Source organism: Orycteropus afer, unplaced genomic scaffold (assembly GCF_000298275.1).
Source record: "Orycteropus afer afer isolate SDZICR_OR568_19922 unplaced genomic scaffold, OryAfe1.0 scaffold00244, whole genome shotgun sequence".
NCBI classification, from domain to species: domain Eukaryota; kingdom Metazoa; phylum Chordata; class Mammalia; order Tubulidentata; family Orycteropodidae; genus Orycteropus; species Orycteropus afer.
In genome coordinates, this window is record NW_006921831.1 from 2,410,061 (window position 1) to 2,426,648 (window position 16,588).

The 16,588-nt window shown below is 48.7% G+C and overlaps 1 protein-coding gene across 1 annotated transcript in view; it reads left to right on the forward strand.

Moving 5' to 3' along the window:
* NAP1L4 (nucleosome assembly protein 1 like 4) overlaps positions 1–16,140 on the forward strand; it is a 28,536-nt gene extending 12,396 nt beyond the window's left edge. Inside the window, exons 8-13 of the mRNA XM_007949273.2 lie at positions 2,166–2,305; positions 3,384–3,529; positions 7,496–7,518; positions 7,928–8,047; positions 15,685–15,714; positions 16,060–16,140. Coding sequence (XP_007947464.2) covers positions 2,166–2,305; positions 3,384–3,529; positions 7,496–7,518; positions 7,928–8,047; positions 15,685–15,714; positions 16,060–16,140 — 540 coding nt within the window. The remainder of the gene's footprint in view (positions 1–2,165; positions 2,306–3,383; positions 3,530–7,495; positions 7,519–7,927; positions 8,048–15,684; positions 15,715–16,059) is intronic.
* The last annotated feature ends 448 nt before the right edge of the window (positions 16,141–16,588 follow it).

The window sequence follows — 16,588 nt, forward strand, 5'->3', positions numbered from 1 at the left end:
TGACATCATATGTGTTTATCATGGAATGTTTGGAGGACACAGGATCATGGAGAGAGAGCATCTGCAGAATCGGCGTCTTCCAGGAAGAGCTGGCGACAGCTTAATGGGTTCTCTGGTCAGTGTTTTTGTTTGTAAACTATTATAATAGAAAATCTGTAGACGTTAAGGTTGCAAGGAAAAGCACAGCAGAGTCCTGTCACTTCAGAAGTGAGCAGGCGTGGCGTGTGCAGTGCAGTGTGTGGCTCCGGGCACCTCCGTGGGCTGCCACACCTGGGCTGTGCCTGTCTGTGCTGTGTGCACATGTCCCTCTCAGAAAATAGGAACGGTGCTGTACACACAGTTGATGCTGTTTTCCCAGTTAACCCCTGAGAGGAAAGGTAGGCTTGGCTGGGGCAGAGGTGTTGGCATGGGCTGTGCTGGGTTTTATTTAACAGATGACGGCCCCAGATAGACGCCCCCGCTTCCCATTCTGAATAACCGCCTCATGGTGAGCAGCTTTGAGCCCTGATCCATGAGGCGGTTGCTGGCAAGATCCTAGTTTAGGTTCCTTTCAATATAATGCCGGGGTCAAAGGGTACGAATGTTCTAAGGCCCAAAGGCGGTTCCGGTATGTTGCTACACTTCCTTTTTTGTTGGTGGTCTGATTCTTAAACTTTTAATTTGCCATAACTTCACCTTGGATAAGAGGTAAAGCTTCAGTACAGAGAAGCCCATGTGCCTGTCCCCCGACTCTGCATGGGTCATTTTTAGACCAAGTGGGGTCTTTCTCAGGCAGAGGGGAGGGAGCAGTAGTGTTAAAACAGCAGTGGCCATGTTTACTCTGCCAGGCAAAAAGACCTTGTTTCACGTTTCTTTAATTACTCATTTGATTGGACTGACTTGTGTATTGAAGACTGTGGGAGGAGGAGGAAGGGGGTGTGTGTGTGTGTGTGTGTGTGTGTGTGTGTGTGTGGTTTTTGATAACTTTGCTGTTCTGAGCATTTAAAGAAGTATTTTTTTTTTAAGTTAACTTTTTTCTGAGTTTATAGTGTTACTGTTGCACTGAGAAGAGCCGCCATTCAGCTGCGTTGCCTGTAAGCCTGGCTCTGCTCAGTGTTCCCACAGGTGGACCCTCAGGTCACGGACAAAGGAACTATTGTTACTTGCATTTACAGATGAGAAAACTTAGGCCAAGAGACAGAGAGTAACTGCCCAGAATCAGTCTTGTCACCATGACGCTAGACTGTATACAATTTGCTGACCCCAGCAGTGCCTTCCTTTCCTTGTTCAGAAGCCCGGCTGGGGTGAAGGTCTTTGTATGTGCTGATTGTTGTGTTTGTCCAGGTAGCTTCTTGGAACAGATCGTTCAGCATAGAATCATTGAGTCAGAGAATGTACCCTGTGGTTCTTTTCTCTTTTTTTCACTTTATCCTGATGCCGTTTCTGTCCTTCATGAAGTGATTTCCAGTATATGTGTGCACCCGCTCTGCCAAGATATTTGCCAGGATTTGGTGTGATTCTTGTCAGCTTTGCCCCCACTGGGAGCATCTTGGATACATGCTGTGTCCTTCCGTGGTGCACATACCTTGTTGACATTTGTTTGTGTTTGTGACCACTACTTTGTGTGTACCCTCTGTCTGTCTGTTCTATTGTGTCTGTCTCTGCAGACTTGCCCAGTGCTTTGTAAATGAGGTGTGGACTTGGCCTTGCTGAGGTTGCAGGAGGGCCAGCACATGCATCCCTCCTCCCTCAACCTCCCACATTCATGGCCAACAGAGAAAGCAAAGCATGTGTCTGCCAGCAAGTGGAGGGGCTGGGCCCTGGTGCCTGGTTTCCCCTGGAGACCGCCATTGGATGTGCTACCTCTCACTTCCTCATGGTGAGAGCAGGTAGCAGGCGGGGCTAGATGTCTCCTGAGAGCTTGATATCATTGAGGGGCTTCCCAAGTGGGAGTCCTGCTCCCCCACTCGTGAGCTTAAGTGTTACCAGTTTTTCCCCAACTTACCACTTGCTTTTTAACTTTGTGCTATTGAGTCAAGGCGTTTTTCTTGTTGGGTGGTTGTGCCTGTGAGCTCATGGTGGTAGGCTTGGGAAAAGCCAGATCCCAATCAATACCGTGGCTCACAACCCATGTTGCCCATGGTGTCCGCATTTCAAGGCGTTGACGTGTGATGTTTTGTTTTCAGTCTTTTGTATTAGAATTCCACTTTGAACCCAATGACTACTTCACCAATTCAGTCCTGACAAAAACGTACAAGATGAAGTCTGAGCCCGATAAAGCTGATCCCTTTTCCTTCGAAGGCCCTGAGATTGTCGACTGTGACGGGTGAGAAAACAACCTTCTGACTTCTTTTTTCAAAAACAGAAGCAAGGAGTGATTTTAGAAGGTTGTAGCTGAGGTAGAAAGGCCGAAAGCAGAATGTCTTCAATTTGCCCAGGAGGCAAAGGGTTAAATGCAGTGGTCTTCTGGTTTGGGGGCGTCATGTGCTATGTGAAGGTTGGGGCGCGTGGCCCAGTGTCTGTGTTCCTGAGGGGGTCGAGCTGCACCTTCTGTAGACACCCCAGCTGGTCGGCACTGGCATCCCACCTGTGTTCACCAGGTCCCTTTGACCACTGTTGGCTTTGGACCTCACCCTGGTGAGTTCACCAGGAGAGACTGCATTTAGAATCCATTTCTCTGGCCTCCCTGGAGACTGGGATTTTTACCCTGGAACTGACCCTTCTGCACTGGAACCTTACACTGAGCTGCACGGATCTTCAGAACGTTAGTTATTAAGGCCTGTTAGACTCGGACGGCTCCATCATGTTGAAAGGTGATTCCTAGGGCTGGGCCATTGTGTAACAAAGGTGTGACCTTGCTAAGAGGGTCCTGAGCAGGTACAGTTCAGAGGTGGCCATGTGTCCCTCTGTCCAAGACGATACACACTGTTCAAAAGAACTCTTGGCTTGAGTGTGAGCACAAGCTGGTTTGGACTGATGCTCTCAGTATTTGCAGCTGTTACCATTGTCCTTGCTCTACGCACGTCCATGCCTTGCCAATTCAGGATGCACGGATGATCCTGCTTAAAATGCAGGCTGGGGTGGGAGTGCCAAGTGCTTGCACGGCCTAGACTTGGTCCAGAAAGTCCTTGTCAGCATGCAGCTGAGGGATCTTGGGGAAGGAATCCTCTGTGGCCTCAGAAGACTGGAGCTCAAGTCCCCCAGGTGGTGGGAGACCCAGCCTTTCCTTTTCACTGACCTTCACGTGGCCCTCACAGGTGGGTGTGGGCCCATACCGGGCCTTGCTCAGTTGGCAGGAAGGTTTTTTGTAGAGCTGTGGTTGGCTGCTGGTGTGTATTTATGATTGCTCTTCCCCTGGGACTGTGTGTCTTGTGACTGCTGTCTGCTGACCTGTGTCCCTGTAGGTGCACTATTGACTGGAAGAAAGGAAAAAACGTCACAGTCAAAACAATCAAGAAAAAGCAGAAGCACAAGGGCCGGGGCACTGTTAGGACCATTACCAAGCAGGTGCCCAATGACTCCTTCTTCAACTTCTTCAGCCCCCTGAAAGGTATGTAGTGGCATGCTTGGGCCGTGTGACCACCTGGCCTGCTGAGTTTGCTGTCTCCAGAGACTTTGGTCCCGGGCGCAATCAAGTGATGGGGGTAGGGGAAGACGCCTTTCAGAAGCCCAGTGGGTTGATTGGCCAAGGTTTGAGGGCTGAGCATGTAGCAGTAGATATGTCATCTTCAGTAGGCTTCAGCAGGAAGGGGAAAGCTGAACTGAGTCCCCACCTGGATTCCCGAGAGGCTCCTGGGCTGGCATACCATGCCTCAGTTTCAGCTCCCAGCACAGATGCTTGTCCACCCGGGCAGGGCAGTTTGTCCTCGGCAGATCTGAGGTCTGTTTTTCTGTTACTGGCTCTCCCCCCACGCCACCACCCTTTAAATTTTTCTTGTGATTTGGGTGAAAGTTTACAGAGTGAATTCATGTTCTATATAGCTGCTCACAATACACTTTGTCTCATGACATTGACTGCAAATTTCCCACAGTGCAACAGCTTCCCTCCCATTTTCTCCCCCTAGCTATCTCTTCCCTGTGGCTTTCCCTGCGATGTACTGCCACCCAAGCTGTCATACTGTGCATACGTGGCCTGTCTATTCTCCCATGATTGATCTCTCCAAGGAGTGTATCTACTTAACATGCCTGTCTTTTCTTTGGCTAGAAGCCACAGGAGTGGGTTCAGTTCCAGACCCAAAGGGCAGCTAGGGCCCATAGTCTCAGGGGTTCCACCAGGATCTATCAGACCAGCAAACCTGGTCCCTTTCCTAGTCGTTGACAGTAGTAGCTGGGCACCATCTAGTTCTTCTGGTCTCTTAGTCATATGGGCTGAGGACTGCTTGGAGTACCAGTCGTTTGGACTAATTGTTTCCGTGCATCTTTGATTTTCTTCATTCTTCTTTGCTCTGGACGAAGAGAGACCCATCGTTGTATCTAGATTGCAAGCTTGCAAGCTTTTAAGATCCCAGTCACTAATCGCCAAAGTAGGATGTGGAACATTGTTTTTGTGTAGTAGGTTATGCCAGTTGAGCTTGATGTCCCATGCAACCATGGTCTCAAGCCCACAGGTTCAACTACTCGCTCCCTGTGGGTAGCTGGCTATAGCCAAGGAGTGACTACAACCTTCTCACTTGTCAGCTTTACTATATACCTGGAAATCCTTATAGAACGTACAGATAAAATTATAGAAACGTTGTCTGTCAACCCTGTGCATGGTCATGGGCACACTCCCTCCTGCATAGACATACCTAGTAGTTGAGCCTGTCCACCCATCTGTAGATCAGTGTTTGCCTTCACTGGCATCATAAGTACTGTATGTGCAAAACGGTTCATCTTTGTTGTCTGTACCTCCTGTACACTGTCTCTGTCGTCTTCTTCCTCAATGCCACTGTGTTGATCACTCACTCATGTTTGGTACATTGCCCTTCCCTTCACCCAAATCAGTAATTCTCTCTACCTATGTGGCATTGTTACTAGCTTTTGAGTGATCTGCCCAAGAGTGATGCCTTCATAGACTGTTACTGTTCATGCACTCATGGAGAACGTATGGGGTTTTCTGGAATCTTCCCTTGTCTGCACGTGGGAAGAAGCTGGTGGTTGTCAGCTGCCGCCACAGCAATCCTGACTTGTGCCCCCTTGTGCGGGGCAGAGCTGCTCCTGACTCGTGGCCCTGTGTGCGTACATGGGGCAGCTACCCCACAGCGTCTCAAGGCCCTGACCTTTCAGAAGCAGATTGCCAGGCCTGTCTTCTAAGGCCCCTCTAGGCGGATTGAGTTGCCAGCCTTGTGGCTTGTAACTGCCCGAGAGGTTCCCTTGGCATTTCTGTTTTGACAAAGGCAAGTAGTTGGTGCTCTGGGTTTTTTTTTTTTTTTTTTTTTGTGATTTGGGTTAAAATTTACAGAGCAAATTCACTTTCCGTATAGAGGTTCACATACATTTTGTCTCATGACATTGACTACGATTTACCACAATGCAACAGCTCCCCTCCCACTTCCTCCCAATAGTTACCTCTTCCTGTGTCCATCCCTCCATGCACTCCTGCCCCCTGAGCTGTCTCCCTGTGCGTAAACAGCCCTTCTTTCTCCCATGATTGTTCTCTCCAAGGAGTGTATCTACCTCAGGTAAATGTTCAACTCATATGCCTTTTGTTTGACTGGAAGTCACAGGTATGGGTTCAATTCCAGACCTGAAGGGCAGCTAGAGGCCATAGTCTCAGGGGTTCCACCAAGCTCTATCAGACCATCAAACCTGGTCCTTCCCCCTTTTTTCTTCCAAATGATTTTGCGTTTTGTTCCACATTGTTCTCCCTCACTGTCCAGGACCTCCTACAGAGATCCCCCTCTGAGTGTTTGACAGTGGTAGCCAGGCACCATCTAGTTCTTCTGGTCTCGTCGTATAGGCTGAGGATCGCATGGTGTGTCAGTCACGAGGACTAATTGTTCCCATGAATCTTTGGTTTTCTTCATTCTTCTTTGCTGTGGACGCAGAGAGACCCATCGTTCCATCTAGATGGCAGCTTGCAAGCTTTTAGGATCTTAGTTGCTACTCGCCAAAGTAGAAGGTGGAACAATGTTTTGTGTAGTATATTATGCCAATTGAGCTTGATGTCCCCTGTGACCATGGTCCTGGGAACTCTGGTTTTTGGAAGAGCAGGTCAGAACTCTGTCTTGGGCGCTTCAGTTTTTTTTTTTGAATCACCCTAACCTTTTTTGGTCAGAGCCTCTGGAGATAAAGATGGGATCTTCAGCTGGTCAAGATGGAGCAGATCATCTTGGTAGTAAATTACTTGGGCATCTTAGCAGAAGGCTGAGAAGACATGGAGTCCAGGCTTGGGCAATGTTGAGATAATGCACATGAGGAAAAAAACATTTTCTCAGTGTTGCTCATGGACAGACCCACCCACACGAATGGCAGCCCGCCGCAGTCAGTGAGAGAGGCTGGGCGCCTGCAAGGAAGAAAGGGGCAGGAGGAGCCACGGTGGAAGTCACATGACTGGGATCTGTGTGGGAATGGAGATGGGGTGCTCAGCCACCCCCTTTGGTCACAAAGCAGCCCTTGTTAGGGTGACTTGGGAACCTGGCCAGTGATGCTGAGAGATGCCTGTTGGGGTCACAGTCTCAGCCTCGTCCTGCACCTGTGCCTTAGATACCTGGTGACCTCTGCCTGGGGTGGGGTTGACACCGCAGGACCCATGCCTCAACGGGACACACGGTGCTGCAGACTGCTGAGGCAGCCCTGTGGGGACAGAACACCACACTAGAGGTCACTGTGAGAGCTGGACTCCAGCGAGGACAGCCTTACATCACTCAGCCCCCGAAGCTGACCAGTCCCCAGGAGGAGCACCTGTGAGAGTTAGGGCCCTGTGGCAGACACCTCAGAGTTGGGTTAGCGCCCAGAGCCTCCTGACACGGCCTTCGCCCTGTCACTCGACATGGTCAAGTGTCTTTCCTGTAGTGCCATGGCAGAATCTAACTTAGCCCCGTCTCCAGGGAGAAGTGCCCCTGCTTGGTGTTGGCGAATGGGTGTGCTCCCTGCAGCGCATGGCTGTGTGACGGGGAGAACCTCTCCACACTCTGCCCGCTTGCCCCATTCCAGATGCACACACAGCACAGAGGGTGTGGGTGGAGGGCCTCAGCCTCACAGGGCTTTTGTGGCCACGACGGTGTCTCACCCTGTTAAGTCTGGGCCACTCACCTTCCCCCTGCCTTACTAGACCCCATACCAGCTGCAGCTTGGGATGCAGGTGGGGTCAGAGGGGTCACAGAGAAGCTGGGACACCTTGGCTCCTATGGCCCGGGTGTGTTGGCGCCGAGGAGGGGAGCTGTGAGACTGTGAGGAAACCCACAGTCAGGGTCTTTGTAACGTGGCTTTGCTGTGCAGTGTCTGTTCTGTCTGTTGGATGAGCTTTCTTTTGGCTCGTGGTAAAATTTTTAGTTTTCAAGTAATACATCTGTGGTTTGTCTATTTCTTTTTACAGCTTCTGGGGAAGGAGAATCACTGGTAAGATTTTTGTCCGTAAAAGTATTATTTTCTATGAAACTCTAGCTCTTAATTTTTATGAATTCATTTTTGCTGCCTCAAAGCTGGTATGTATTTACAATCACTCCCCATGTTGGCTGGAGAGTGGTAGGAATTTCCTGTGTCTGCCTTCTGCGAACATGTGTACTTAGGGCTTCAGGCCACGTTTTTGGGCTCACAGTACGCCTGCATTATGTGAACAGTAGGGAGCTGGTGGTCCCTATCTGCTTCCCTCTGTTGCTTACTGTCATGCTGAGTGGCTTCCAAGGACAGAGTGATGCTTGCCCAGGAATGTGGGTGCTTGGTGGTTTCTAAGTCCAGTAGCACAGGTGAGGGTGAGGCGGGCTGCGGGGCTCAGAGAGCACCAAGCTCACATGCGCTTTCCCCACAGGACGACGATTCTGACTTCACCCTCGCCTCCGACTTTGAGATCGGCCACTTCTTCCGTGAGAGGATAGTTCCCCGAGCGGTGCTGTACTTCACCGGGGAGGCCATCGAAGATGATGACAACGTAGGTGGGGGTGACGTCGCTGGGGCGGGGCCACTGCAAAGCCCAGGTTGTTACCAGGCTACCAGCCTGACAGGTGGAGCTGCCCCCTGGTGTTCTGCTGGACAGTAGACTGCAGGAGAGGGGGCCCTTGTGGCTCAGTCCCCACCTCAAAGGTGCCCAATCCAAAGGTTGGTGGTTCAAACCCACCACCCACGCCACAGGATAACTACGTGCCAATCTCTTGTAAAGGTAACAGCCTTTTAAGTCCTCTGGGACAGTTCTGCTGTGTCACGTGAGATCCTGTGGGTCCTCATCGACAGTACCCCAGCAGGACAGAGGAGAGGAAACTTTAGAAGCAAGTCTCATGTGGGCCAGCCTTGGAGCCTGTGGCCACTGGGAGGTCTGGCCCCCCACACCATGGGCAGTGAGGTACACTCTGCTGGCCTATGATGCCTCCTCCAAAAAGAACAGAAGCCCAGGGTCCGTGGGAAAAACCGCACCGCCTTTCTTGGGCGAGAGGAAGATGAACTCTTCCCTGGCTGTGTGACCTCTGAGTGCGGTCGTCCTGGGACCCGTTCTCCCTCAGGGCCGATCCTCAGGCAGACTGCGCCTCCTGGTGTGTGGAAAGCTGTTCCTTTAGGGCGAGTTCCGGAAGTGGGCTTTGCAGGCTGCTCCACTAGCTGTCTCAGGGTCCTGTGACCGTGGGGGCTGTGAGGTTTCCCTGCCAAGGAGCCAGGTGGGGGCCTGCTTCTCCCTCTCCTCTCCCGCTAGCCAGGGCTTGTCGTCGTCATCTGAGCCTCCTCATTTGACTCTTGAAGTTCAGCCTTTCCTCTATGCTGGGGAGCAGCACAGCTGTGAGTGGGGATTGGACAAGTGCTGTCCCTGCGGTGAGACGGTGCAGTCTGCACCGTGAGGTGCACAAGGACAACACGTGCTGCATGTGTGATCAGTGGCCATGCAATGGAACACACATCTCTAGACCAAGCCACACCCACTGAGGGGGAGTCGATTCTGACTCACAGCGCCCCTAGAGGACAGAGTGGAACTGCCCACAGGGTCTCCAAGGCTGTCAGTCTTCACGAAAGCAAAGCCCAAACCACACCCACTGCAGTGGAGTCCATTCAGACCCACAGCGCCCCTAGAGGACAGAGTGGAACTGCCCACAGGGTCTGCAAGGCTGTCAATCTTATGGAAGCAAAACCCAAACCACACCCACTGTGTGGAGTCAAATCTGACTCACAGCGCCCCTAAAGGACAGAGTGGAACTGCCCCAGCAGGCTTCTTAGGCTGCTGGTCTTTACAGAAGCAAAAACGAGAACCCTAAACTCATTGCTATGGAGTTGATTCAGACTAATAGTGACCTCCTTTGTGTTTCTGAGGCTATAAATCTTTAGGGAAATAGATCGCCCCATCTTCCTTTCGATTCCCAGCACCTCTACAAGACAGTATGAAACTGCCCCAGAGGATTTCTAAGGCTGTAGATATTTATAGATTCATCTTTTTCCTGCGGAACAGCTGGTGGGTTCAACTGTTGACCTTTTCGTTGGTAGTTGAGCGCCTTAACCACTGCACCACCAGGACTTAACTTTAGATCGGTGGCTTCCAAACTTTTTTGATCTACACTCACCAGTTTAAACATTTGAGTCTGCAGCACATGTGTGTTCATATACTTAAACTCCCTGCATGCAGGTACGTGTCTGACCTGCACATGGGTGCTCATTTGGGCCCAGAGTATCCAGCACAGATGTTGCCAGTGTACCATGTCTGGGGGTTAAGAGTGGGGGCACAAAGCAGCCATTTGCATCTGACTCTCAGGCCTGCCGTGTGGAGCCGTGCAAGCTCTTGGTGCGCCACTGTCTTTCTATGTTAAGATGACGGCTGGGCGATGACTCCGGGGTCTTGTAGGATGGATTGAGTTCATCCTTGTGCCTTTAGAGGGGTTAGAATCATGTCAGATACGGTACAGATACCAGGTATACACTAAGAGGGGAGGAGTCAGCCGCAAGAATCCAGGTGAGGGGAGGGAACCCAGGCCACACCCCAAAGTGGCAAGGCGGAAAAGCAGGGGAAAAGACAGAAAAAGGCCAGAGGGACCAGGACAGAGCGAGGAGGCAGCAGTAGGGATCCAGGTAAGGGGAGGTTGGAGAGGTTTCCAACAGCTAAGGAAGATGGGGCAATCTACTTCCGTAGTGATACTGCCTGGGAAACCCAAGGAGGGGTCGCTATGAGTCAGGTCTGACTCGAAGGCACATAACAACAACAACAACAAAGGGAGACAAACTTGTCTATTGGTTTGTCCTACTGTGGTGACATGTTGCTGTGAGTCTTTAAGGCTGTGCCACCAGTGTTTTCAAACCCAGCGAGGTGTACACGGTACAGAGTTATCAATGCAGCTTGCAGACTGAGACAGGTTAGGAAGGAGTAGGCCATCCACTTCTCAAAGAATTGAAGGAAAACCTTATAAAATAGCAGAGAAACTATCTGATATATTACTGCGCAACTTTACGAGTAGTCCAGAAACATTGTCCAGTAGGGAGGAGGATAAGTCATTTAGGTTAGAAGGCTCTCAAAATAGGACCACGAAAGAGTTGCATCATCAGAGTAAAACCAATCTTAACTCATGGATAAGGTAAAGCTTTCGAGACCTCCATTTTCTGTCATGTTGTTTTTATGTGCCATGGTGTCGGACCTGACTCAGAGCAACCCCTCCTTGGGTTTCCAAGGCAGTATCACTACGGAAGTAGATTGCCTCATCTTCCGTCCAGGGAATGGCTGGTGGGTTCGAACTGCCAGCCTTCTGGTTAGCAGTCAAGTGTCTTAGCCACAATACTATCAGAGCTCCCATTTGCTTACATGGCACCCTCAAATTGAGGAGAAACACCTGCAGACATCCATTGATCATTGGAACATAGAATGTACGAAGTATGAATCTAGGAAAATTGGAAGTTGTCAAAAATGAAATGGAACGCATAGTTGATATCCTAGGCGTTAGTGAGTTGAAATGGACTGGTTTTGGCCATTTTGAATTAGACAACCATATGCTCTGCTATGCCGGAAATGACAGTTTGAAGAGGAATGGCATGGCATTCATCATCACAAAGGATGTTTCAAGATCTGTCCTGAAGTACAGTGCTGTCAGTGATAGGATAATATCCATATGTCTATAAGAAAAACCCGTTAATACTATTCAAATTTATATACCACCCACCAAAGCTAAAGATGAAGAAATGGAAGATTTTTGTCAACTTCTGTAGTCTGAAATTGACCGAACATGCCATCGTTGTTGTTGTTGTTATGTGCCGTCAAGTCGGACCTGACTCATAGCGACCCCTCCTTGGGTTTCCCAGGCAGTATCACTACAGAAGTAGACTCCTTCTGAAGAGTGGCTGGTGGGTTTGAATTGCCAGCCTTCTGGTTAGCAGTCAAGTGCCTTAGCCACTACGCTATCAGAGCTCCCATAGACCGGTCAAGTGAAGCAGTGGAAGTGGAGAAGGAACAAAGTAATATGTAACTGGCTGTGATCAATTGTTGTGAACCTCACTACACTTGGGAACATGCCATCAGTATGTGTTAATTATCACTGGTATCTGGAATGCAAAAGTTGGAAACGAAGAATCACCGGTAGTTGGAAAATTTGGCCTTCGTGACAGAAACAATGTTGGAAATCACATGGTAGAATTTTGCAAGACCAGCGACTTATTCATTGCAAATACATTTTTTCCAACAACATAAACAGTGGCTGTACACGTAGACTTTACCAGATGGAACACACAGGCGTCAGATTGACTACGTCTGTGGCAAGAGACGATGGAAAAGCTCAGTATCTTCGGCCACAACCAGGCCAGGAGCTGATTGTAGAACAAACCATCAATTGCTCATATGCAAGGTCAGCTTGAAGTTAAAGCCAAAACAAGTCCACGAGAGCCAAAATATGATCTAGAATATATCCCTCCTGAATTTAGAGACCATCTAAAGGATAGATTTGACGCATTGAACACCAGTGACCGAAAACCGGAAGAATTGTGGGATGACATCAAGAACATCATCCATGAAGAAAGCAAGAGGTCACTAAGAAGATGAGAAAAGAAGACCAAAGTGGATGACAGAAGAGACTCTGAAACTTACCCTTGAGTGGAGAGTAGCTAAAGCAAATGTAAGAAATGACAAGGGAGCTGAACCAAAGATTTCAAAGAGCAGCTTGAGAAGACAAAGCCAGTTACTATAATGTGCAAAGACTTGGAGTTAGAAAACCAAAAGGGAACAAGAGGCTCAGCATTTCTCAAGCTGAAAGAACTGGAAAAAATTTAAGCCTTGAGTTGCAATATTGAAAGATTCTATGGGAAAAATATTGAATAATGCAGGAAACATCAAATGAAGATGCAAGGAATACACAGAGTCACTGTACCAGAAAGAACTGGTAAATCTTCATCCATTCGGGAGGTGGCATATGATCTAGAACCAATGGTATTGAAGGAGGAAGTCGAAGCTGTAAGTGAAGGAATTGGCGAAGAACAGGACTCCAGGAATTGACGGAATACCCACTGAGATATTTCAACAAACAGATGCCCCACTGGAGGCACTCACTTGGTTATGACAAGAGGTTTGGAAGACAGCTACCTGGCCAATTGACTGGAAGAGATCCATATTTGTAACCATTCCAAAGAAAAGTGATCCCACAGAATGTGGAAATTATCAAACAATATCATTAATACCGCACACAAGTAAGATCTTACTGATATAAAAACGGTTGTAACAGTATATTGACAGAGAATTTCCAGACCTGCAAGCTATTCCGAAGAGGACGTAGAGAACAAGGGATATCATAGCTGTTGTCAGATGGACCTTGACTCAAGGCAAAGAATATCAGAAAGATGTTTACTTGTGTTTTATTGCAAAGGCATTTGATTGTGTGGATCATGACAAATTGTGGATAACATTGAGAAGAATGGGAATTCCCGCACACTTGATAATGCTCATGAGGAACCTGTTCCTTGACCAGGAGGCTGTCATTCAGACAGAACAAGGGGACAATGCATGGTTTAAAATCAAGAAGGGAGTATGTCAAGGTTGTATCCTTTACCCATATTTATTCAATGTATATGCAGAGCACATAATCCAAGAAGCTGGACTATATGAAGAAGAATGTGGCATCAGGATTGGAGGAAGAATCATTAACAACCTGCGATACGCTGATGACACAACTTTGCTTGCTGAAAGTGAGGATGACTTGAGACACTTACTGATGAATACTGAAGAACACAGTCTGCAGTATGGAATACCTCTCAATATAAAGCACAAAAGTCCTCACAACTGGACCAATAAGCATCATTACAATAAGTGAAGGAAAGATTGAGGTTGTCAAAGACTTCGCATTGCTTGGTTCTACAATCGACGCCAATGGAAGCAAAAGTCAGGACATTAGACTACATATAGCACTGGACAAGTTGGCAGCAGAGGAACTCTTTCAAGTGTTGAGGAGCAAGCATGTCTCCTTGAGGACTAAGCTGCACTTGATACAAGGCATGATATTTTCAATTGCCTCATATGCATGTGAGAGCTGGACAAGGATTAAGGAAGACTGGAGAAGAATTGATCCTTTGGAGTTGTGGTGCTGGCAAAGAATATTCAAAGTACCATGGACTGCTAAAAGAACAACAGATCTGTCCTGGAGGAAGTTCAGCTGCAATGCTCTTTCAAAGTGAGAATGGCCAGACTTTGTCTCTCCTACTTTGGTCATGTTGTTAGAAGGGACCATCCCCTGGAGAGGGATGTCATGCTTGGTAAGGTCAAAAAAAAAAAAAATCGACAAAAGAGGGTAAGGCCTTCAACAAGATGGATTGACATGGTGGCTGCAACAGTGGGTTCAAGTATAGCATGGATCGTGGAGCTGGCACGGGATCAGGCAGTGTTTGGTTCTACTGCACATAGGGTTGCTGTAAGTCGGAAACGACTTGACGGCACCTAACAACAACAGCAGCACTAAGAGCTCATTAACAGACGAAAGGAGTACCGGGCCTGGTGTTGGATCCCTGTGCCCCGTTGCAAAACCATTGCTCTGGACAAGTGGTCGGTAGACCGTACAACCCCTTGTGGGTCTTTTAAAGGAGCAACTCCTCCAGGGTAAGATAGGACATTCAGATCTTCGGCAGCACGGCCTGGAGCTTGTTCACTCCTGACCCAGCAGGCCCTCCCAAGTCTCCTTGCTTCATGACTGCGGACGGCCTTTTTCCTTGTCAGGGCCCAGCTGGAGGAGGATACTTAGCAGGGGAGGGAGGAGGGGCTGCTGTGTGGTCAGAGGGTGGCGGTAGGGTGCTGACCACAGCAGTCTTCTCAGTTCCACAGGGACGTGTCTGAAGAGCGTGTGTGTGGGTTCAGGAACAGGGAGGGCTGCTCGCAGCAGAGGAGCTGCCCCAGTGGTCTCAGGCCTGGGCTGCAGTTTGCATTTGGGGTCTGTATCTGATCTTACAGTGTGAGGGAGTCAGTTTCGTGGTATCTTTGGACTCTGGAGTCTTGAATTTAGGGCCAGCCACCTCTAGTTGGGACGTCCTCCCAGAGGGACCTTTTTTATGACTTGCTGATGATTTCATTGTGATTCCGGTAGAAGTTGATAGAGCATGACCAAAGTAGGAGAGAGAAAGTCTGGCCATTCTCACTTTGAAAGAGCATTGCAGCTGAAATTCCTCCAGGACAGATCTGTTCTTTTAGTAGTCCATGTTACTTTGAATATTCTTTGCCAACACCACAACTCCAAAGGATCAATTCTTTTCCAGTCTTCCTTAATCCTTCCTGTTCAGCAGTTCATAGACGTTTTTCTTTGTGACGTTAACTGTGATCCCCCAGTGTAACAGCTTTCTTCCCACTTCCTGTCTTTCCCGTCTTCCTGGGTGGGCATACGCTGCCCTTTTGATCTCGTGTGGTTGATTATTCTAAGGAGCGTGTGACTCCCTGGTGTGATTGTTCATCTTACAGGCTTGGCTGTTGTTTGGCTAAAAGTTCAGCCATGAAGGCGTGTGAAGTTCAGGCCTGAAGTGTGTTCAAGGGTCACAGGCTGGGAATATCAGACTAGTAAACCTGGGCTTTTGTGTGATTTTGAATTGTTCCATGTTTTTCTCTCACTCCGTCCAGGACCTCTTATCGCGATCCCTTTCACAGTGCTCGGCAGTGGTAGCCAGACACCATCTAGTTCTTCTGTTACCAGGGTCCTAGAGGCTGGGGTTCCCTTGGCCCGTTCATCTTTGTTCTGCCTCATTTAAGATATTTAAGTTCAAGGTTTTATGATGTGTCTACTAAGTGAGATTTTGTTTCACCTTGTATGAGGCATAATGTAACATGATGGGATTCCTGTACATGATAGTGTGGTGCTCTTGTCTGCCCACTGGGCTTGCAGTGCCACCAGGAAGCCCAACACTCATGGGACCTGGGGGCAATGTCCCTGCTGGCTGACTCCTTACTCTTGTTGGAGTGATTGCCAGGAATTGGGAACCCATTGGAGCAGCAGGACTTACACTGATGGCTCTTTGGCTGAGCCGGGCCCAGGAGATGGGAGAAGAGGGCTCTGTCCCCCCAGCTGAGGGGCTCCTTACAGGGCTGTGTCTCGCTGGAGGCTCCCATGGTTGAGAGATCTAAAAGTGATTTTTCTTCCTCCCCTTTTTTTTCAGTTTGAAGAAGGCGAGGAGGGAGAAGAGGAGGTAAGAAACAGTTCCTGAAACCCTGTCATCTCCCCGGAGCATCTCTCAGTGTTAGGCCCGCCTCGTGTGAAACAGCCAGATGGATACATAGCAGTCTCACAGTGTGTGTCCTTGTTGACCTTGCAATTGGCTTTTGAGAACATACCATCTAAAAATGTAAGCTTTTCCAGAACGCTATTCATTTCCTGGTTAACGGTGAGAACAAAATGTCCCCTAGACTGGTCTTTGGTGTCCGTACAGAGGAAGTGCCGTAGTCAGCTATGGAGCTCCAGACCTGCCTTTTAAGGGAAACATTACCTGGGTGGGTGGTGACGCAATCCTGTCTGTTTGCTCCTTTTACTCCAGGAATTAGAAGGTGATGAGGAAGGAGAAGAAGAAGAAGATGCCGAGATGAACCCCAAGGTTAGTGATTTGGGAGCCACCTAGGTGTGCTTGCTATGCTGTGGAACTTCGCACAGTTGTGTGCTGAAGTGTAAAAGATCAGGAAGAACCCTCCCTAAGGTCCTTTTAAAGCCCTGGGTTATGTGCGTAAACTCGGTCCATAGGGCAACTTTATCTTCCAGCTCCTAGATTCTTTTAAGGTAATGGCTAAACTGACGATATGGGCAAACCTTTTTATTTTATTTTTATAAAAGGTGTAAAGATGAGTTGGGGGGAGTGGTAGGAAAGACTGTTTCTAATGACCAGCACAATGAAATGGTAGGCACATTTTGCAGTTCTTCTTGGGCTGCTAATACTCAGAAGATAAACGTAGGTATACATTTCATAATTTAAATTGGCAAGCTGTAAGAAAGACAGCAGGTTTTGAAAATGAGTGGGCGCTGCCATTAACTGTACCTTTAAAACCGAACGTTCGCTATGGTATCAGATTAGC